A 22,114-nucleotide genomic window follows, 5' to 3' on the forward strand; every position below is an offset into this window, starting at 1 on the left:
GAGATTACATAGTAAATTCCAGGATATCCTGAGCTAGAGTGAGACCCTGCCTAGAAAAGCCAAAAACAACCAAGAAAACCAGGGCTGGAGTGATGGCTTAGCATGCTAATTAAGGCATTTGCTTACAAAGCCAAAGGATCTTGGTTCGATTTTCCAGGACCCACATAAGCCACATGCACAATGGGGTGCATGCCTCTGGAGTTCCTTTGCAGTACCTGGAGGTCCTGGCATGCCCATTCTTTGTCTCTCTCTGCTATTTTCTCTCTCTCAAATAAATAAATAATATTATACATATTTTCCATGAGACTCCTAAAGTAATTTTACTATCTTCTATGCACTTATGTATTTATCAAGTAAAATTAGCTTAAAAGTGGCCTATGCTAATTCAAATCTGTTGCTTTGATGTTTTACTCAGGGTTAGCCCTCAAATGGAATCAAGAAGCCCTGGAGAGATGGCTTAGCAGTTAAGACATATGCCTACAAAGCCTAAGGACCCAGGTTTGATTCTCCATGTCCCGTGTAAACCAGATGCACATGGTGGCGCAGGCATCTGGAGTTCGTTTGCAGTGGCTAGAGGCCCAGGAGTGCCCATTCTCTCTCTTTCCCCCTCTAAGGCTCTGTCTCTAATAAATAAATAAATAAAAATAGATTCACTGAAGTATTTCTGAACTAAATCACATCTGTATAATTCTGTATTAAAATAGCTATCATTTTGTTCTCCTTCAAAAAGGAAAATGAGAGTTATATCATGAAGCTTTCCCTTGAGACTATAAGTCAAAATTTAAATAAGAGAGGAATAAAATACTCATTTTTCACTAAGTTTTTTTATAATTCATCTTTCTCTAATTTTGAACTTTCAAAAAAAATTTTATTAACATTTTCCATGATAATTTTGAACTTTTAAACACTTTATCTTTTGTGTGTGATAAGTATATATGTATGTGTGTGTGTCTTTGTGCATACAGGCCATGGCATGTATGTGGACATCAGAAAATAGCCTTGGGTGTTGGTCCTCCCTTTCCATTTCATTTGAGACAGTCTCTTGTCACTAGGCTAGCTGTCCTTCAACTTCGAGGGATTCTCCTGTCTCTGCCTCCCATCTCACCAGTGGAGTGCAGGGATTACAGTCTGTGTACATCTAGCTTTACTTGAGTTCTGCGGATCTTTACTCAGATCCTTACAGCTATGTGGCAAGTGTTTGAATCCACTAAGCTGTCTCTTCAGCCCTACATGAAATTTTTTAAATAATATATGTGTGTATATGTATGTGTGGCATGTGATGTATGCATGTGTGTGTGTGTGTGCAGATACATGTGCCCCATATGTATGTGTGTTGAGGCCAGAGGTAGACATTGAGTGTTTTCCATTATAGTTCTGAGATATTTTTTTGAGAATGGAGTCTTTCACTAAATCTGGAGCTGCCATTTTTTGATCAGATTGGTTGACCAGTAAACTCCCAACAATTTTTCAATTTCTGCCTACCTCAGGACTGGGGTCACAGACATGCACAACCATATCTAACTTTGAACGTGGGTAATGGGGCTCAAACTCAGGTCCTCATGGTTGTATAGCAAGTGCTCTTACCCACCCAGCCATCTCCTCAGTCCTATTTTTATTTTGTTTATTTATTTATCTGTTTTTGTTTTTTTGAAGGTAGGATCTCACTGTAGCCCAGGCTGTCCTGGAGTTCACTATGTAGTTGCAGGCTGGCCTTGAACTCACAGTGATCCTCCTATCTCTGCCCCCTGAGTGCTGGGATTAAAGGTGTGTTCCACCATGCCTGGTTCTTATTTATTTATCTTTACAGTCTTTTCCTTCAATGGATTTCTGAATTTTAAAAAGTTTGATAGCTGGGCCAGGCGTGGTGGCACATGCCTTTAATCCCAGCATTTGGGAGGCAGGATGACTTTGAACTCATGGTGATCCTCCTACTACCTCTGCCTCCCTAGTGCTGGGATTAAAGGTGTGTACCACCACACCTGGCTAAATATATATATATTTTTTAAAATTTTTATTAACATTTTCCATGATTATAAAATATATCCCATGGTAATTCCCTCCCTCCCCACCCCCACACTTTCCCGTTTGAAATTCCATTCTCAATCATATTACCTCCCCATTACAAACATTGTAATTACATATATACAATATCAACCTATTAAGTATCCTCCTCCCTTCCTTTCTCCACCCTTTATGTCTCCTTTTCAACTTGCTGGCCTCTGCTACTAAGTATTTTCATTCTCACGCAGAAGCCCAGTCATCTGTAGCTAGGATCCCCATATGAGAGAGAACATGTGGTGCTTGGCTTTCTGGGCCTGGGTTACCTGACTTAGTATAATACTTTCCAGGTCCATCCATTTTTCTGCAAATTTCATAATTTCATTTTTCTTTACCGCTGAGTAGAACTCCATTGTATAAATGTACCACATCTTCATTATCCACTCATCTGTTGAGGGACATCTAGGCTGGTTCCATTTCCCAGCTATTATAAATTGAGCAGCAATAAACATGGTTGAGCATGTACTTCTAAGGAAATGAGATGAGTCCTTTGGATATATGCCTAGGAGTGCTATAGCTGGGTCATATGGTAGATCAATCTCTAGCTGCTTTAGGAACCTCCACACTGTTTTCCACAATGGCTGGACCAGATTGCATTCCCACCAGCAGTGCAGAAGGGTTCCTTTTTTTCCACATCCCCGCCAACATTTATGATCATTTGTTTTCATGATGGTGGCCAATCTGACAGGAGTGAGATGGAATCTCAATGTAGTTTTAATCTGCATTTCCCTGATGACTAGTGACGTAGAACATTTTTTTAGGTGCTTATATGCCATTCGTATTTCTTCCTTTGAGAACTCTCTATTTAGCTCCTTAGCCCATTTTTTGATTGGCTTGTTTGATTCCTTATTAGTTAACTTTTTGAGTTCTTTGTATATCCTAGATATTAATCCTCTATCAGATATATAGCTGGCGAAGATTTTTTCCCATTCTGTAGGTTGCCTCTTTGCTTTTTTCACTGTGTCCTTTGCGGTGCAAAATCTTTGTAATTTCATTAGGTCCCAGTGGTTAATCTGTGGTTTTATTGCCTGAGCAATTGGGGTTGTATTCAGAAAGTCTTTGCCAAGACCAATATGTTGAAGGGTTTCCCCTACTTTTTCCTCTAGCAGTTTCAAAGTTTCCGGTCTGATGTTAAGGTCTTTAATCCATTTGGACTTAATTCTTGTGCATGGCGAGAGAGAAGAATCTATTTTCATCCTTCTTAAATATATTTTTTTGAAACTGGGTTTCATTGCAGCCTAGGCTGACCCAGAATTTACTGTGTAGTCTGGGCCATGGTACTCACCTGTCTTTAGCTTTCCAAGTGCTAGAATTACAGGCACGAGCTACCATGTCCAGCTGTTTTTCTTTTTTTCATTTTTTGAAAAATTATTTGAGGAGCCAGGCGTGGTGGCACACACCTTTAAAATATTTTTTTGTTCATTTTTTATTTATTTATTTGAGAGCAACAGACACAGGGAGAAAGACAGATAGAGGGAGAGAGATAGAATGGGCGCGCCAGGGCTTCCAGCCTCTGCAAACGAACTCCAGACACGTGCACCCCCTTGTGCATCTGACTAACGTGGGACCCGGGGAACCGAGCCTCAAACCGGGGTCCTTAGGCTTCACAGGCAAGCACTTAACCGCTAAGCCATCTCTCCAGCCCGGCACACACCTTTAATCCTAGCACCCGAGAGGCAGAAGAGGAGGATCTCCTTGAGTTCAAGGCCACCCTGAGAATACATAGTGAATTTCAGGTCAGCCTGGGCTAAAGCAAGACCCTACCTTGAGAAACAAAAACAAAAAATATTTATTTGAGAGAGAAAGAGAGGAAAAGGCAGATAGAGAGAGAGAATGTGTGTGCCAGGGCTCCAGCCACTGCAGACAAACTCCAGATACAGGTGCCACCTTGTGCATCTGGTTTTTGTGGGTAGTAGGGAATTGAACCTGGATTCTTTGTCTTTGCAAGCAAGCACCTTAAGTTCTAAGCCATTTCTTCAGCCCTCTTTTTCTAAAATTTATTTATTTGAGAGAGTGAGAGAGAGAGAGAATGGGCATGCCAGTGCCTCCAGCCAATGCAAACATACTCCAGATGCATGCGCCCCCTTGTGCATCTGGCTTACGTGGGCCCTGGGGAATCAAACCGGGGTCCTTTGGCTTTGTAGGCAAATGCCTTAACCACTAAGCCATCTAAACCATTTCTCCAGCCCCCCCTTTTTTTAAATTTTTGAGAGAGTATTACCTTGAAGTACTGGCTAGCCTAGAACATGCTGTATAGACCAGACTGGCCTCTAACTTGCAGTAATCTTCCTGCTTCTACCTCCAGCATGCTGGGATTACATGGATATGCTTATAGGCTTTGTCCTTTAATTCGTTTTTGGTTTTTTTTTATTGAGGTAGGGTTTCACTGTAGCCCAGGCTGTCCTGGAATTCACTATGTAGTTTCAGGGTGGCCTGGAACTCATAGTGATCTTCCTACCTCAGCCTCCCAAATGCTGGGATTAAAGGTGTGTACCACCATGCTCAGCCTGATTTTTTTTTTTTACTTTTATTTTTTTAATTTGCTTATTTGAGAGAGAGAGAAAGAGGCAGAGAGTAGGAGAGAAAGTAAGAGAAAGAGAGAATAGGTGTGCCCAGGGCATCCACCCACTGAAAATGAACTCCAGACGCATGTGCCATCTTATACATCTGGCTTTATGTGGGTCCTAGGGAATTGAACTGAGGTCCTTTGGCTTTGCAGGCAAGTACCTTAACCACTAAGCCATCTTTCCAGCCCCTGATTTGTTTTTTAAAATGTCTTTTATTATGTACTTTCTTCTCAAACTAGATGGAATGTTTGTGTTGTAATGAGGACCAAATTGCCTCAAATTCTTATCTAGTTGAAGCTATAGATTCATATCTTTTCCTGATATAAGTAAAATACCACACTTTAAGAGGTAGTAACCTATATGAACTGAATTATTACCAATCTTGGGTCCACTGTTTTGTAGGTCTGTTTCCTCAAGTGTAAGTAAAGCTACTTGTTTTTACAGTGCCTCCTCTCCTGTCAGAGTATTTATTGTCTCAGAGACCTGCCCTGTTGAATAGACCTGGGCAGCTATGTTGTTTGGCAAGAACCTGCAGTTGTTCAGGCAGCCAGAACTGCCCTTTGGAGTAATGAGCTGAACTGTGAAGAAAGCTGAATTTCTTTGTAATGTTAATCTTTGTATTTTCAAACTGTCACAGGAGACATGAGGAGTCCAAGGGAAAAGCAGGAGATTGCCAGGCGTGGCGATGCACACCTTAAATCCCAGCACTCAGGAGGCAGAGGTAGGAGGATTGCCATGAGTGTGAGGTCACCCTGAGACTACATAGTGAATTTCAGGTCAGCCTGGGCTAGAGCAAGAACCTACCTCAGGGGAAAAAAAAAAAGGAGATTATGACCAGGAAAAAAATTGTTCTAACGAGTTTTGAGAGATGACCTAGCATGTCTGAGGGATCCTGGGTTGTATATCCCTGACTTGTTCACTTTCTTGCATGCTCTCTCTCTCGCTCTTTGTGTGTGTGTGTGTGCGCGGGGCGAGGGGGGGTAGGTAGGTAGGTAGACAGGCATGGATGATGAAAATGGATGAGATTTAAGGATCTTGGTGAGAGGAGACTTTAAATCCTGTCAGCTTTCAATTGCTGGGAATAACTTCCAGACCAGACACAGTTATGGGAGGAAGGGAATTTATGTGATGCTTACAGATTCAGGGGAAGTTCCATAATGGCAGAAGAAACTGCCCCCCTTTCACAGGTCCACACAGAGAGAAGTGCCACCAGCAGCATTACAAGCAAGCACACTCCAGGAACTCCAGGCATAAGTTGAGCACTCTGCACATCTTTACACAGGAATTCCAGATCCGCCCCCAAACACACTTAGGCTGGACCCTAGTATCTGTTCACAGTGACACCTCTTCCAGCCACAGAGCTGGAAATCTAAGAAACTTTAATACAACTTAATATATTGAGGGACATCCATTCAAACTACAAAAGGTAACAGGCTAAAAGCCTGAATTTTGCTGAAGGATCCTTAGTAATTAAGCCACCAAGGATCAGCAAGTCCTTGCATTTTTTTTTTTTTTTTTTTTTGAGGTAGGGTTTTACCCTAGTCCATCTTTACACTTCTTTACTAAGGAAACAAGTAGCCTATTAGTCTAGGTGAGTGACTTAAATTTTGATCACTTTTTCAGCCACTTTTTCAATCACTTTTTCTGCGCTGTGATCTAAAATTCACACAGGAGGCTTGGGATATAGCTTAGTAGTAGAACACTGGTTTAGGATGTTTGAGTCCCTGAGTTCAATCTCTGGCAAGCAAAGAAGAAAGATAAGTAAAGGTCACATAGGTTTCTCCAGAAACTGATTAGGGCCTTAGCCAAATTTCCTTTAAGTATTTTTTGTTTCCAGGTAGGGTTTCCCTCTAGCCCAGGCTGACCTGGAATTCACATTGTAGTTCAGGCTGGTCTTGATCATGGTGATCCATCTACCTCAGCCTCCCAAGTGCTGAGATTAATGGCATCTACCACCATATCCAACCCTTTAAAAAAATTTTTTTTGTTTGTTTTTTATTTTTAAAATTTGTTTATTTTTATTTGAGACCAACAGAGAGAGAAAGAGAGAGAATTGGCGCACCAGGGCCTCCAGCCACTGCAAACGAACTCCAGATGCATGCGCCCCCTTGTGTATCTGGCTAACATGGGTCCTGGGGAATTGGAGCCTTGAATCGGGGTCCTTAGGCTTCACAGGCAAGCGCTTAACCGCTAAGCTGTCTTTCCAGCCCTCGTTTTTTATTTTTTGAGGTAGGGTCTCACTCTGGCCCAGGCTGACATGGAATTTAGTCTCAGGAAAATAGTCTCAGGGTGACCTGGAACTCATGGTGATCCTCCTGCCTCTGCCTCCTGAGTGCTGGGATTAAAGACATGCCTCACCACACCCGGCCCATTTAACATATTTTTATACAGGCCTAGAGAGAGAATGCAGTTGGTAAAGGGCTTGCCTTGCAAGCATGAAGATCTGAATTTGATCCTTAGTACCCACATAAAATGCTGGACATCAGGGTTTTGGAGATATCTCAGTGGTTAAAGGCACTTGCTTGCAAAGCCTAACAGCTCAGATTTAATACTCCAGTATTCATGTAAGGTCAGATGTAGAGTGGCATATATATCTGGAGCTCATATGCAGTAGTAGGAGGCGGTGGCTCATCTCACTGTTAAGTAAATAAATAATCTTTTTAGAAAATGCTGGGCATGGTGGGGCAGTGGGGCAGTGCCTGTAATTCCACTGTGATGATATAGACAGGAGGATTGCTAGCTACCTAGCCTAGCCTAATTGGTGAGTTTTAGGTCAGTGAGAGATTCTGTCTCAAAGGAGGTAGACAACATTCCTGTTGGTCAACTGGCTAAAATATGCATGCATATACATGTACCCACTACGTACAAACATGCACACACAGCAAATAGTTTTAATACAGAATAATGGGTTTTATGACATTCTCATTCATGGTTGTCAGTGTACTGTGCTCCTATTTTCCCTCCTTCTCTTCCTTCCCCTCCCTTTTCTGCCTTTTAGATCTCTTCTTTCCCCGATATCATGGCCCTCTTCCTATTTCCACGTCATATATATATGCATTTGCAGGCAGAGAGAGATAGGAGAGAGACAGATGACAGAATGGGCACCCCAGGGCCTATAGCCATTGCAAACTGTGTCCATATACATGGGGCACTTTGTGCATATGACTTTATGTGGAATTTACTGTAGAACTGAAATATGGTTGTTAGGTTTTGCAGGCAAGTACCATAACTACTTAGTCATCTCTTCAGCTCCCCCTTTTTTGAGATAGGATCTCATGTAACCCAGGTTGGTCTTGAATTCCTGATTCTCTTACCTTCATCTCAAGCTTTGGGACTGTAGGCCTGTGCCACTGTTAATGACTACTTAAAATGTATGTTATATGTATATTTAAGTCTAGTTTGGCATATGAGCAAAAAGTGCATGATATTTGCCTTTCTGAGTCTGGCTTATTTGCTTAACATGATGACCTCCAGTTCTAATAATTTTCCTACACATGACATAATTCCATTTTTTTTGTTATGACTGAATAAAATTCCAATATGTATATACACCATGTTTTTGGGTTTTTGAGGTAGAGTCTCACATTAGCTCAGGTTTAACTGGAATTCACTTTGTAGTCTCAAGGTGGCCTCTAACTCATTATGATCCTCTTACCTCTGTCTCCTGAGTGTGGGATTAAAGGCGTGTACCACCACCCCTGGCTTTTGTATGCCATGTTTTCTTTTTTTACATTTTTTTTGTTTATTTTTACTTATTTATTTGAGAGCAGCAGAGAGAGAGAGAGAGAGAGAGAGAGAGAGAGAGAGAAATGAATGGGAGTGCCAAATCCTCCAGCCACTGCAAACAAACTCCAGATGCATGTGTCACCTTGTGCATCTGGCTTATGTAGGTCCTGGGGAATGGAGCCTTGAACCGGGGTCTTTAGGTTTCACAGGCAAGCACTTAACCACTAAGCCATCTCTCCAGCCCCATGTTTTCTTTTATTCATCTGCTGTCGGGGACCTAGATTTGTTCTATAGCTTGACTGCTGTGAATTGTACTACAATGAAAAGGATGTGCAAGTACTTCTATGGCATGCTGGCTTAGATTTCTTTGGACATACACCTGAGTGGTTTAAAAGCTGGATTAGGGCTGGAGAGATGGCTTAGTGGTTAAGGTAGTTGCTTGCGAAGCGTATGTTCTACTATCCAGATCCTACATTAGCCAGATGCGCAAAGGTGAGGCAATTGCAAGGATGCACATGCCCACTAGGTGGTGCAAGTGTCTGGAGTTCAATTTCAGTGGCTGAGGCCCTGGCATGCCAATTCTCTGTCTCTCCTCTCTCTCTAAAGTAAAAAAAAGAAAAAAAGATTTAAAAAGATGGATTATATGGCATATTTTTAGTTTTTATTTAATAAATTATATCCTTTTAAAAAATATTTATTAGAGAGAGAGAGAGGGAGGCAGGTAGAAAGAGAGAGAGAGGATTGGAGAGAGATCTCAGTGGTTAAAACAGCTGTAGAACCTAATGACCCAAGTTTGATTCCCCAGTACCTATGTAAAACCATATGTGCCAGGTACTCTAGCCACTGCAGACAAACTCCAGATGTGTACACCACCTTGGGCATCTGACTTTACGTGGGTACTGGGGAATCAAACCTGCATCCTTTGGCTTTGAAGGCATGTGCCTTAGTTGCTAAGCCATCTCTTTAGCCCTGTATCTTTTTTTTTTTTTTTAGTTATTTATTTGTAAGCAGAAAGAAAGAAAGAAAATGGATATGTCAGGGCTTCTAGTTGTTACACATGAATTCCAGATTCATGCATCACTTTGTGCATCTGGCTTTCCTGGAGAATTGAACCTGGGTCATATTAGGCTTTGCAGGCAAGTGCCTTAACTGCTGAGCCATTTCTCTAGCCCTATTTGTGTTTTTTTTTTTTTTTTTTTTTTTTTGCTTTTCGAGGTAAGGTGTCACTTTAGCCCAGGATGACCTGGAATTCACTATGTAGTCCCAGGGTGGCCACGAACTCATAGCGATCCTCCTGCTTCTGCCTTCCTGAGTGCTGGGATTAAAGGCATGTGCCACCACACCTGGCCTTTTTTTTTTTTTTTTTTTAATGTAAGGGGTGGAGAGGGGAGAGAATTGGTGCGCCAGGGTCTTCAGCCACTATACTCAAACTCCAGATGTGTTGCCACCTTGTGCACTTGTGTCACCTTGTGTGCCTGACTTTCGTGGAATCTGGAGAGTCAAACATGGGTCCTTAGGCATCACAGACAAGTGCCTTAACTGCTTTGGAAAGTCCCATACTGATATCAATAGTGTATGTTCCTACCAGAAGTATATAAGGCCCCTCATATCTTTGCTAGAATTTGTCTTTTTTTTTTGTTTTTTTGAGGTAGGGTCTCACTCTGGCCCAGGCTGCCCTGTAATTCACTATGGAGTCTCAGGGTGGCCTTGAACTCACGGTGATCCTCCTACCTCTGCCTGGGATTAAAGGCATGCGCCACCATGCCTGGCTCATTTGTTATTTTCATGGTGGCCATTCTGACTGGAGTGGGGTCAAATCTCATTTTAGTTTTAATTTGCATTTCCCTGATAGCTAAGGCTATTGAACATTTTTTCTTGTATTTTCCATTTGTATTTCTTATTTTAAAACTATTCATGCTGAGGATACTCAGTACATACCAAAGCAGTAATCCAGAGGCTCCTAAGAGCTTATCACTGAAGTAGACGTAGAAACACACCTGCTATGGCTCAGGGAATTTTGCAGAAGAAGAGGTAGAAAGATTGTAAATCACAGATTGGGGTGTCATGTCCAGAGGTACTGTCTCCTGCAATAACTGACTGCTTCTCCCACAATGCATAATCCACAACCTCATGGGGAATACCAGCAACCTCACTGGGGAGGGTTCCCTGCAGAATGGGGCTAGGGAGGAGGGAAAAGATAGTACTATCACATGATGCTTTCATACAAAATATGTTCTTAATAAAAAATAAATTTAAAAAACATTAAAAATCATTTTGATTGTGATATGTAAATAAAAAGAATGTAATAAAATGTAGGTGTAAATCTGAGGAAAAAAATCCTATTCAAGCCAGGCATGGTGACACACACCTTTAATCACAGCACTCAGGAGGCAGAGGTGAGAGGATTGCAGTGTGTTTGAGGCCACCCTAAAAATTCCAGGTCAGCCTGGGCTAGAGTGAGATACTACCTCAATAAACTAAAACAACAACAAAAACTGTCCAATTTATTTGGCTGTGTACACATACACACACACACACACACACACACACACACACACACACACTTATTTAAGAGAGTAAGTGTATAGACACATCAGGGTCTCTTGCCACTGCAAATAAACTCCATCCAGATGTATGTGCCACTTGAACCCTGAGCCATCTTCCCAGTCCTGTTTGGCCATTTATTGATTAGAAGATTTCTGGTTTTGGTGTTTAATGTTTTATTCATCTTTATATATATTAATTCCTTGCTTAGTTGGCAAAGATTTCCTTATTTTTATTTTTAAAATTAATTTATTTCTTTGAGAGCTGCAGACAGAGAGAGAAAGAGGCAGAGAAGGCAGAGAAAGAGAGAGCAAAGGGGCACATCAGGGCCTCCAGCCACTGCAAATGAACTTCAGACGTATGGACCATCTTGTGCATTTGGTTTACATGGGTACTGGGGAATCGAGCCTCAAACCAGGAACCTTACTTAGGCTTCACAGGCAAGTGCTTAACCACTAAGCCATCTCTCCAGGCCCAAAGATTTCCTTTTATTATACAGACTTAATTTCCACTTGACTGATATTCTTTGCTGTGTAGAAGCTTTTAATTTAATGTAATTGAATTTTTTAGTTCTTCACAAGTGCTGGGATTAAAGGTGTGTGCCACCATGCCTGGCCCCCGGATGTATTCTTGTTTTTAAGTGTTAGTGTATAGAGGGGGAAGAAAAAAGAAGTCCAAGCTAAGGGTTTCCTGATGCTAGAATAAGAAAATGGTGACTTGACCTCATTATAAGCTAACATTTCTGCTTCTATTATGCAGTCAGAGGATCTGGGTTCAACTCTCCAGGATCCACGTAAGCCAGATACACAAGGGGTGCATGCATCTGTAGTTTGTTTACAGTTGTTGGAGGCCCTGGCATGTGTTCACGCTCTCTCCCTCTCAAATGAATAAAGCTGATTTTTAAAATGAGAAAGTGGGGGTTGGAGATATTGCTTAGCGGGTGGGACACTTGCCTGTTGAAGCCTAGAGACCCAAGTTCAAGTCTCCAGAATCCACATAATCCAGATGCACAGGGTGGCATATGCATGTGAAGTTCATTTGCAGTGGCTGGAGACTCTGGTGTACCCATTCTCTCTCTAATAAATAAATAAATAAAAATAAAATAAACATTCAAAAAGACAAGAAAAGAAAAAGTAGGCAAGGTATGGTGGCACACACCTTTTTAAAAAAATGTTTTATTTTTATTTATTTATTTATTTGACACAGAGAGAGAATGGGTACGCCAGGGCCTCCAGCCTCTGCAAACGAACTCCAGATATGTGCATCCCCTTGTGCATCTGGCTATTGTTGGTCCTGGGGAATTGAACCTGGGTCCTTTGGCTTTGCAGGCAAACGCCTTAACCACTATGCCATCTCTCCAACCCGGCACATGCCTTTAATCCCAGCACTTGGTAGGCAGAGGTAGGAGGATCCTTGTGAGTTCAAGGCCACCCTGAGACTACATAGTGAATTCCAGGTAAGCCTGGACTAGAACAAGATCCTACCTTGAGAAACAAAAACAAAACAAAACAAAAAGTGGATCACATTCCTGAGGTACAGCACCCAAGGGTGCCCTCTGGCCTCCACAGGCACAAGTTAGTCACAGCTGGTTCTTAAATATTCTGGTTTGGTCTAGGCTGATGCTCAACTTAACTCCTTTAATTCAGACTTATCATAACAAAAATTACCATTTATGTGGCTAATGTAGGGATTGTGCTAAACTTTATAGAGCTGTCAGTCTAATTAATTCTCTTAATCCTGTGAGGCTGGTCAGTACTAAATGTTATAAGTCAACAAACTGAGGCTAAATAGCAACTAAATAGAGCTGGATTTCAGTCCTAGTCTGATTCCAAAGCCTGCACTCTTTTTTTTTTTAACTACCTTTTTTTTGCAACATACTTATTATAACAGATATAAATAATAATTTGAAAATACTCATCACTTAGTTTAAGAAATGAAACATACTAATCAGTTAGATATCTTTTCTCATTTCATTCTTTCTTTCTAAAGTAATCATACGTTTTCTGGAATTTCAAATGTGTTCTTTTTTTTGCCTTTCTAGTTAGAGTCTCACTCTAGCCTAGGCTGACCTGGAATTCACTATGTAGTCTCAGAGTGGCCTTGAATTCACAGCGATCCTACCTCTGCCTCCCAAGTGCTGGTATTAAAGGCATGTGCCACCAATGCCCAGCTTCAAATACATTCTCTTAACCATTAAACTGTGCGGTTGCAACAGTTGCATTTCCCAAATATTTTGTGATTTGATAGCTGGAAATTCAGTAGCGTACAAGCAGAGAAATAGTTTCTGCTCTTGAGCAATTTCTCTGGGTGAAAATGAAATAGTTTCTTAATTTTGTGGAAATGTGTAGTAGGTGGTAGGAAATAACTACTTTTTGTTGTTGTTGTTTTGAGGCAGGGTCTCACTGTAGCCCAGGCTGACTTAGAATTCACTATGTAGTCTCAGAGTGGCCTCAAACTCCTGGCAATCCTTTTCCCTCTGCCTCCTGCCTCCTGCCTCCTGCCTCCCGTCTCCCGAGTGCTGGGATTAAAGGCATGCACCACCAGGCCCAGCTGGAAATTAATTAATTTTCATCAAGAAGGTCCAAGATATCCCTCAGGAGACCACTGGTGGTACATTGAAGGTGTGCCTTTAATTATACAGACACAGCACCATCTTAAGAATGTATGTGTCCAAGCTAGCTATACCACTTGAGCATGTAGTTTAGGCCTCCACACTCTACTTGAACATCCATGTGTATTGCAGCGCCATTTACAAAGGCAACAAATTGGAACCAGCCAAGATGCCCATAGGCAGATGAGTGGATAATGGAAATGTACATTGACACAGTGGAATTTTCTTTAGCAGTATGCAAAAATGAAATTCTGAAATTTTCAGGAAAATTGATGGTTTTGGAAAGATCGTATTAAGTGAAGTGATTCAAATTCACAAAGACCAAAACCACATGTTCTCTCTGATATGCGGCTGTTAGCGCAATATCATAATATATGGGGGATGTGTATTAATCCTATAAGGACAGAACTGTAACCAAAGGTGAAAATAAAGAGATGAATTGGAAGAGAAAGGAAGGAAGGATAAAAGGATTTATGTGATACAGGGGAGAGGAGAATTGGGAGGAAGAGGAAAAGGAGAGACAGGAACAGAAGATAAGAACAAAAATTATACTTGAGAATGTCAGAATGAATGATACCTAAATTTGTGTATGCTAACTAAAAATGTTTTTTGTTCTTTTTAAAATTTTATTTTATTTTTTGGTTTTTGAGATAGGATCTCACTCTAGTCTAGGCTGACCTGGAATTCATTTTGTAGTCTCAGGGTGGCCTTGACCTCATGGTGATCCTTCTAGGACTAAAGGCATGCGCCACCACACCCGGCTCCTACTATTTTTTTTTTTAAAGGTTTGTTTGTTTGTTTGTTTATTTATTTATTTATTTATTTATTTGAGAGCGACAGAGAGAAAGACAGATAGAGGGAGAGAGAGAGAATGGGCGCGCCAGGGCTTCCAGCCTCTGCAAACGAACTCCAGACGCGTGCGCCCCCTTGTGCATCTGGCTAACGTGGGACCTGGGGAACCGAGCCTCGAACCGGGGTCCTTAGGCTTCATAGGCAAGCGCTTAACCGCTAAGCCATCTCTCCAGCCCTATTTTTTTTTAAATATTTTATTTATTTATTTCTGAGAGAAAGAGTATGGATGCACCAGGGTCTCTAGCTACTGCAAATGAACTTCAGATGCATGCACCACCTGGTACATCTGGCATACATGGGCACTGGGGAATTGAACCTGGGTTTGTAGGCTTTGCCTTAACCTCTAAGCTATCTTTCCAGCCCCCTAAAAATTTTTATTATAATGATGGTACAAGAGTGTATGTGTCTTGGCTGAGTATACCTGTAATTCCAGCTCATAGAAGGTAGAGGCAAAAAACAAATGTATTTGAGGATACAAATATGTTTGTGTGCAACTAGACTTATTTAGTAGATATTCAAGTACAATGTTTCTAGGGGTATATTTATTTACTTTTTTTGAGGTAGGGTCTCACTCTAGCCCAGCCTGACCTGGAATTTACTGTGTAATCTCAGGGTAGCCTTGAACTCAAAGTGATCCTCCAACCTGTGCCTCTCAAATGCTGAGATTAAAGGCATGTGCCACCACTCCAAGCTGTTTCTCAGGGTATTTATTTATTTATTATTGATAGTTTCCATAATTATAGACAATAAACCATGATAATTTCCTCCCCCTACTTTCCCCTTGGCAGCTTTACTCTACATAATATGCTCTCCCCTCTCAATCAGTCTCTCTCTTATTTTGATGTCATTTTTTCCTCCTATTATGAGAGTCTTGTGTAGGTAGTGCCACACACTGTGAGGTCATGGATATCAGGCCATTTTGTGTTTGGAAGAGTGCATTGTAAGGAGTCCTATCCTTACTTTGACTCTTACATTCTTCCCACCCCCTCTTCTGCTGTGGACCCTGAGTCTTAGAAGGTGTAATAGAGATGTTTCAGTGCTAAGCACTCCTCTGTCACTTCTGAGCACTATGGTGACTTTTGAGTCATCCCAGAGGTCACTGCCATTGGAAAAGAGAAGCTTCTCTAAACAAAAGTGTGAGTAGCATTAATATATGGGTATGAACATTAAGAGAGGTTCTTATTGGGCAGTTTGGTGAACATATTATATACATTTAGCCAGACACCAGCAGACATTACACCCCTAGGGCTCATGACTATCCCTGTTGTAGGTTTTTAGTATCAGTCATAAATTCCCTTCCCTAGAGCGGTCCTCCAGTACAATTAGAGAGTGATTGGTTTCCCCCATAACAGACGTGCTACTATTGCACCCATTGGCTCATTTGGCCTGGCTGGCCCAACTTAAGGCTTTCAGTGTCCACTGTTGTTTTGCTTATCTCCACTGATGACTTCTCTCTCTCCCATGGAGCTGCATGCAGCATAGATTTTTTTTTTTTTTTCAGCTTTCTGTCAGCTGGTCTACATGGTTTTCAGTTCAGCTCTAACAAGATTTTTCAGTGGCCTTGCAGCCCAAGCATGGGAAATTTTCAGCAATAGGGTCTTAACATGTATTCCTGGTGGGAAACCAAGAGCCTTGGTAATGGCCTGTAATATTTTGTGGGCACCAGGGATCTCCCTAACCAACAACTCACTGGAAAGTATCCCATCCCTGGTACTGAACATTTTCTACTGACAGTCTATGGCTTCTGGTTGCACTTTTGTCCAAAAAAAGTAGGTTTCCATATGACTTATTTATACTTGTTTAGATTTTTTAAAAGAATTTTAAGAATATATTTTATTTTTATTTATTTATTTGAGAGAGACAGAGAGAGAAGGGGAGAGAGAGAGAGAGAATATGAATGGCCATGCCAGGGCATCCAACCATTGCAAATGAACTTCAGATGCATGCGCCATCTTGTGCATCTGGCTTACATGGGTCCTGGGGAATCAAATCTAGGTTCTTTGGCTTTGCAGGTAAGTGCCTTAACTGCTAAACTGTCTCTCCAGGCCCCCTTTTAGGTTTTTTCCACTTTACTTATTTATTGTTATTTTTATTAACAACTTCCATGATTGTAAACAATATCCCATGGTAATGTCCTCCCTTCCCCACCCTTTCCCCTTTGAAACTTCATTCTCCATCATATCCCCTGCCCCTTTTAGATTTTGAATAATACTACCTCCACCTTACCTTTATTCAGTCTCTTTCCCTGAACTCACCTAGGCCATTACACCTCCAGTAATCTGTTTTTCTACTTACATATATACAATACTATCCCCTTAAGTCCTCCCCTTTCCTCCCTCTCTTACAGACCTTTTCTAGTTTACTGGCCTCTTGACAGTTTTTTATTTTTTTTTAATTTTTTTTATATTTGGGGCCAGGTGTTGTGGCACACTTTTTTTATTTTTTTTAATTTTTTTTTCTGTTTATTTTTTTTATTTATTTATTTGAGAGGAACAGACAGAGAGAGAGAGAGAGAGAGAGAGAGAGAGAGAATGGGCGCGCCAGGGCCTCCAGCCACTGCAAACGAACTCCAGATGCGTGCGCCCCCTTGTGTATCTGGATAACGTGTGTCCTGGGGAATCAAGCCTCGAACTGGGGTCCTTAGGCTTCACAGGCAAGCGCTTAACCGCTAAGCCATCTCTCCAGCCTTGACAGTTTTTTTTAAAATTTAATTAATTTATTTGCAAGCAGAGAGAGAAGAGACAGAGAGACTAGGTGTGCCAGAGCATCCAGTCACTGCAAATGAACTCCAGATGCATGTGCCACTTTGTACATCTCACTTTATGTGGGTTCTTGATAATCAAAATTGGGTCCTTAGGCTTTGCAGGCAAAGCCATCTCTCCAGCCCTTTTGTCAGTTTTTTGAGCCATAACTTAGATAACACAAAACTCTCATGCCCTCTGCATACTAATACAATTCTTTGCTATTAACTGGATGTCCTACAGTTCTGCTCAGTTCTAACACTACTAGTAGTAGTATCAGATTCTACAAATTAAAGGGGAAGTTCTCTTTCAGTGTTAGGTACAAATGGGATACACAAGCTACTTGCACTTCTGGTCACCTACAAATTTGGGGTTTTCCACACCTTCAAATTCAGTTAGTCGCTAGACTAACTTGGAGTACTTAGGAAAATATTAAATATTATGATTATGCTAATGAAATAGCTATATGAAGAGATTCTTAGGGGAAGGCTTAGAAGTATCTCGAGGGTAACACTTTATTGGTAAGTTCAACCAGGAAGTTCTCTTCAGCTTTGCTGTCTAGGGGCTGTATATGGGTCTCATTAATAGGCTTGATTAAATCACTGGTCATGTGGTTGAACTCAATCTCCAGTTCTTGTTTCTTCCTTCTAGGTTTTACAAAAGGGCTGAAGGTTTCAACCCTCTAATCATGTGGTTGTGTTTTCTGGTTACCAGTCCTTATTCTAAAGCTGTCTTGCCCACGCTACCCAAATGAGTTCTTTATCTCATGTACTCTTAAAAAGAGGCTCACTATTTATGAGACATGCCTGTCACTGGGAAATTAACACGAAAGTTTGAAACCCTTTGCCAGAGTTTCACACACTCCTTTAATACCATTTGAAGTATTTTTTTGTTTGTTTGTTTTCAAGGTAAGGTCTCACTCTAGCCCAGCCTGACCTGGAATGTATGTAGTATCAGGGTGGCCTCAAACTCATGGCTATCCTCCTACCTCTGCCTCCCAAGTGCTGGGATTAAAGGCGTGCACCACCACACCCAACAGTTTTTTGAAGCAGGGTGTTAACTCTAGTCCAGTGTGACCTAGAACTCACACCATAGTTCCAGGCTGGCCTCAAACTCACAAAAATCCTCCTACTTTTGCCTCCCTAGTGCTGCCACCATGCCAGGACCAAGGGCTTTTTTGTTTTGTTTTTGTTTGTTTGTTTTTTTTTGAGGTAGGGCTTCACTCCAGTTTAAGCTGACCTGGAACTCACTATGTAGCCTTAGGGTGGCCTTGAACTCATGGCGATCCTCCTATGTCTGCTTCCCAAGTGCTGGGATTAAGGGCGTGCACCACCATGTCCAGCTTCCAGAGCCTTTTTTTTTTTTTTGACATAACACAATTGAAAAGATCTGAAGAAAAGAGAGCTGGAGGGCTGGAGAGATCGCTTAGTGGTTAAAGTGCTTGCCTGCAAGGCCTAATGACCCAGGTTCAATTCCCTAGAACCCACATAAGCCAGGTAGAACATGCATCTGGAATTAATTTGCAGTGGCTACAAACCCTGTATGGCCATTCTCTGTCTTGCTACTGCTTTCTCTTTCTTTCTCTCAAATAAATAAATAAAATTTTTTTTTTTTAAAAAAAGAAAGAAAGCCAGGCATGGTGTCACACGCCTTTAATCCCAGCATTGGGAGGAAGAGGTAGGAGGATCACAGTGAGTTTGAGGCTACCCTGAGACTACAGAGAGAATTCCAGGTCACCCTTAGCTAGGGTGAGACCCTACCTTGAGAAATCAAAAACAAAAACAAAAAAACAAAGAAATGAGAGCTAGTATCAGATAAACTATCTAACCTTTCTGCAGCAGCAGTGTACTGTCCATGTTGTTTTGAACAGTACTGTCCTTTCTGTGCTATAGCCATTCATTATTTTCCCAGATGAACCTGTGTTTTTAGTTTTTCTTTTTGTCTGTTCAGAAGGGACTATGATTGTTCTTAATTCTTACAATTTCCATCTTTCCTACTTGGACTTTATTTTTAGAAACTGTAATTTGCTAGTATGGCAGAGACTAATAGGCAGATGATTTATTTTCTTCTAGAATCACAAAAAGTTTTAGTTCCTAAGCTTTTGGATGGGTGACAGTAATAATTATATGATCAGAAAAGTTATGGGAATAGAAGTCAAATAAAATCTAATTCTTTGTATGCTAATAAAAAATTAGTGGGCGTCTGGGTGTGGTGGCACATGCCTTTGATCCCAGCACTTGGGAGGTAGTGGTAGGAGGATCACCATGAGTTCAAGGCCACCTGAGACTACATAGTGAATTCCAGGTCAGCCTGAGTAGAGTAAAACCCTACCTCGAAAAAAAAGAAAAAGAAAAAAAAAGTGGGAAAAATATGAAAGATTTTAAAGTTTGTATATTATTAAAAGATAATTATGGGGACGCATATGATGGCACATGCCTTTAATCCCAGCACTGGGGAGGCAGGGGTAGGAGGATCTCCATGAATTTGAGGCCACCCTGAGACAACATAGTGAATTCCAGGTCAGCCTGAGCTAGAGTAAAACCCTACCTCGAAAAAAAAAGAAAAAGAAAAAAAAAAAAGATAATTATAGGTTGGAGAGATGGCTTAGTAGTTAAGGCACTTGCCTGCAAAGCCAAAGGACTCAGGTTCGATTCCTCAGGACCCACATAGGCCCAGATGCACAAGGTGGTACATGCATCTGGAGTTCATTTGCAGTGGCTGAAGGCCCTGACATGCCCATTCTTTCTCTTTCTTCATCTCTGTCTCTCAAATAATAAATAAATAAAAATTAAAAATGTTAAAAAATTGTAACAGGAAAGTTCATTTTTGTCTTATTCCCAACTCTTTAAATACAATACCCGAAAAAGAAAGAATGCAAAGATGTAGAGAAATAAGCACTCTGATAATGTCCTATTGGTGATAACAATATTTATTAAAAACAGAAGGATCAAAGGCACGTGTCTTAAACTCAGCACTCATGAGGCAGAGGTAGGAGGATCGCTGTGAGTTCAAGGGCATCCTGAGACTGCATAGTGAATTCCAGGTCAGCGTGGGCTAGAGTGAAACCCTACCTCAAAACAAACAAACAAACAAAAAAAGATCATATACTAGCTTTAGTTCCACTTCAAAGAACTTAACCTATAGAAAGTCCTGATCACTTTTATCCCAGCTCTTGTGAGGCAGAGGTAGGAAAATTACAGTAAGTTTAAGGCTAGCCTGGAACTACAGAGTTCCAGATCAGCCTGGGCTAGAGTGAGACCTTATCTTGAAAAAACAAAAAGACAGACTGACTGCATAAATGAATGAAAACATAGACATGATCCAAATGTTCATTATTAGTAAAATTAAATAATTTGTATCACAGTGGGTTAACTTTTTGTTGACAGCTTTCATTCATATACATAATATGCCCTGATCATAATCCCCTTCCACCAGGATCTTTTGTCCCTTATTCCCCTCCACTGAAGCCTTTTTCTTTCCAACTAGTCCATCCATTATATTTTTATTTATTTATTTGAAAACAGAGAGAGAAAAGAGAGACAGAGGCAAAGGGCACTCCAGGGCCTCCAACCACTGCAACTGAACTCCAGATGCATGTGCTACTTTGTGCAGCTGGCTTTATGTAGGTACTATAGAATTGAAATTGGCCCAGCCATTTTTTAAAAAAATGTTTATATAAAATGGGTCTATTATTGTGACTTTTTTCTATTGTCGAGGGACTGGAGATCAAACCTAGGATCTAATATGCTAGGCAAACTACTACTAAGTCCCAGCATATTATTGTTAATTTTTTAAAAATTGTGATAACTTGTATAGACCTTTAAATATTGTATTAAATTTGTAAAGGTGAAAGATTTATACAATCTGAAAAGAAACCAGAGTATTAGGTATTGTATTATATTGGTATGTTTTCAGTTTTAGCTACCAAGTAACAAGTTTCCTGTGTTGTTACTAGAATTGTGTTTACTTTGAACCTAAAGTTATGATTTTTCTTTTCACAGCTAGAGTTGGGAAGACATCATTGATTATGTCTCTGGTCAGTGAAGAATTTCCAGAAGAGGTAAACATTGAATTCTTTGCTATATTTAACTTTTTAAAAAAAATTATCAAAAGTAAAGGTCTGGAGAGATGGCTTAAGGACCCAGGTTCATTCCCTAGGACCTACATAAACCAGATGCACAAGGTGGCACATGTGTCTGGAGTTTGCATTGGCTAGAGGCCCTGATACACCCGTTCTTTCTCTCTCTCTCAAGTAAATAAAGTAAAATAAATTTAGAAATAAAGTATGTTAAAATGATGTAAACTTCACTCCCCCCCATATGTGTCCTTTCAACAATTGGAACTTTTCCTTCCTTCCGTCTTTCCTCCTTTCCCCCTCCCTCTTCATTTCCTGCTTTGTCCTTGTCTTGCACTTTTCATTTCTGTGCCTTAGTTGTATCATCTGTAAAGTGGCAGCCAAAAAGGATATAAAGATCATCTAAGCTAAATAGCCCTTTCTGTTTTCTGTTTGAATTTTTTTTGAGGTAGGGTCTCACTCTAGCTCAGGCTGACCTGGAATTCACTATGTAGTCTCAGGGTGGCCTTGAACCCACTGTGATCCTCTTATCTCTGCCTCCGGAGGGCTAGGATTAAAAGTGTGCGCCACCACATCCGGCTCAGTATAGTTCTTATTACGTACCTGCTTCATTTTATAAATTAGAAGTGAATTCATTCTACCTTTGCCATAGAATTTGCCTAAAAAAATTGTGTATTTCATTTTATTTATTTATTTATTTTTATTTTTTTGGTTTTTCGAGGTAGGGTCTCACTCTGGCTGAGGCTGACCTGGAATTCACTATGTAGTCTCAGGGTGGCCTCGAACTCTCGGAGATCCTCCTACCTCTGCCTCCCAAGTGCTGGGATTAAAGGCATGCGCCACCACGCCCGGCAGAATTGTGTATTTTAAATGTGATGAGATATATTATTTATAGTGAAGTGCCACTAAAAATCAGATGGTGGTTTTGCTTTGAGGCAGC

General features: G+C 40.8%; 1 protein-coding gene across 13 annotated transcripts in view; it reads left to right on the top strand.

The window, feature by feature from the left end:
- Positions 1–22,114, top strand: part of Rhot1 (ras homolog family member T1) — a 112,158-nt gene that overhangs the window by 13,483 nt on the left and 76,561 nt on the right. For 7 of the 13 annotated variants that reach the window (XM_045158814.1, XM_045158816.1, XM_045158817.1 and 4 more), the window contains exons 2-3: positions 5,263–5,346; positions 21,101–21,159. In XM_045158814.1, coding sequence (XP_045014749.1) covers positions 5,263–5,346; positions 21,101–21,159 — 143 coding nt within the window. The remainder of the gene's footprint in view (positions 1–5,262; positions 5,347–21,100; positions 21,160–22,114) is intronic. The other 6 variants (XM_045158815.1, XM_045158818.1, XM_045158823.1 and 3 more) reach the window with 2 other exon arrangements.

This window comes from Jaculus jaculus, chromosome 9 (genome assembly GCF_020740685.1).
Source record: "Jaculus jaculus isolate mJacJac1 chromosome 9, mJacJac1.mat.Y.cur, whole genome shotgun sequence".
NCBI lineage: Eukaryota > Metazoa > Chordata > Mammalia > Rodentia > Dipodidae > Jaculus > Jaculus jaculus.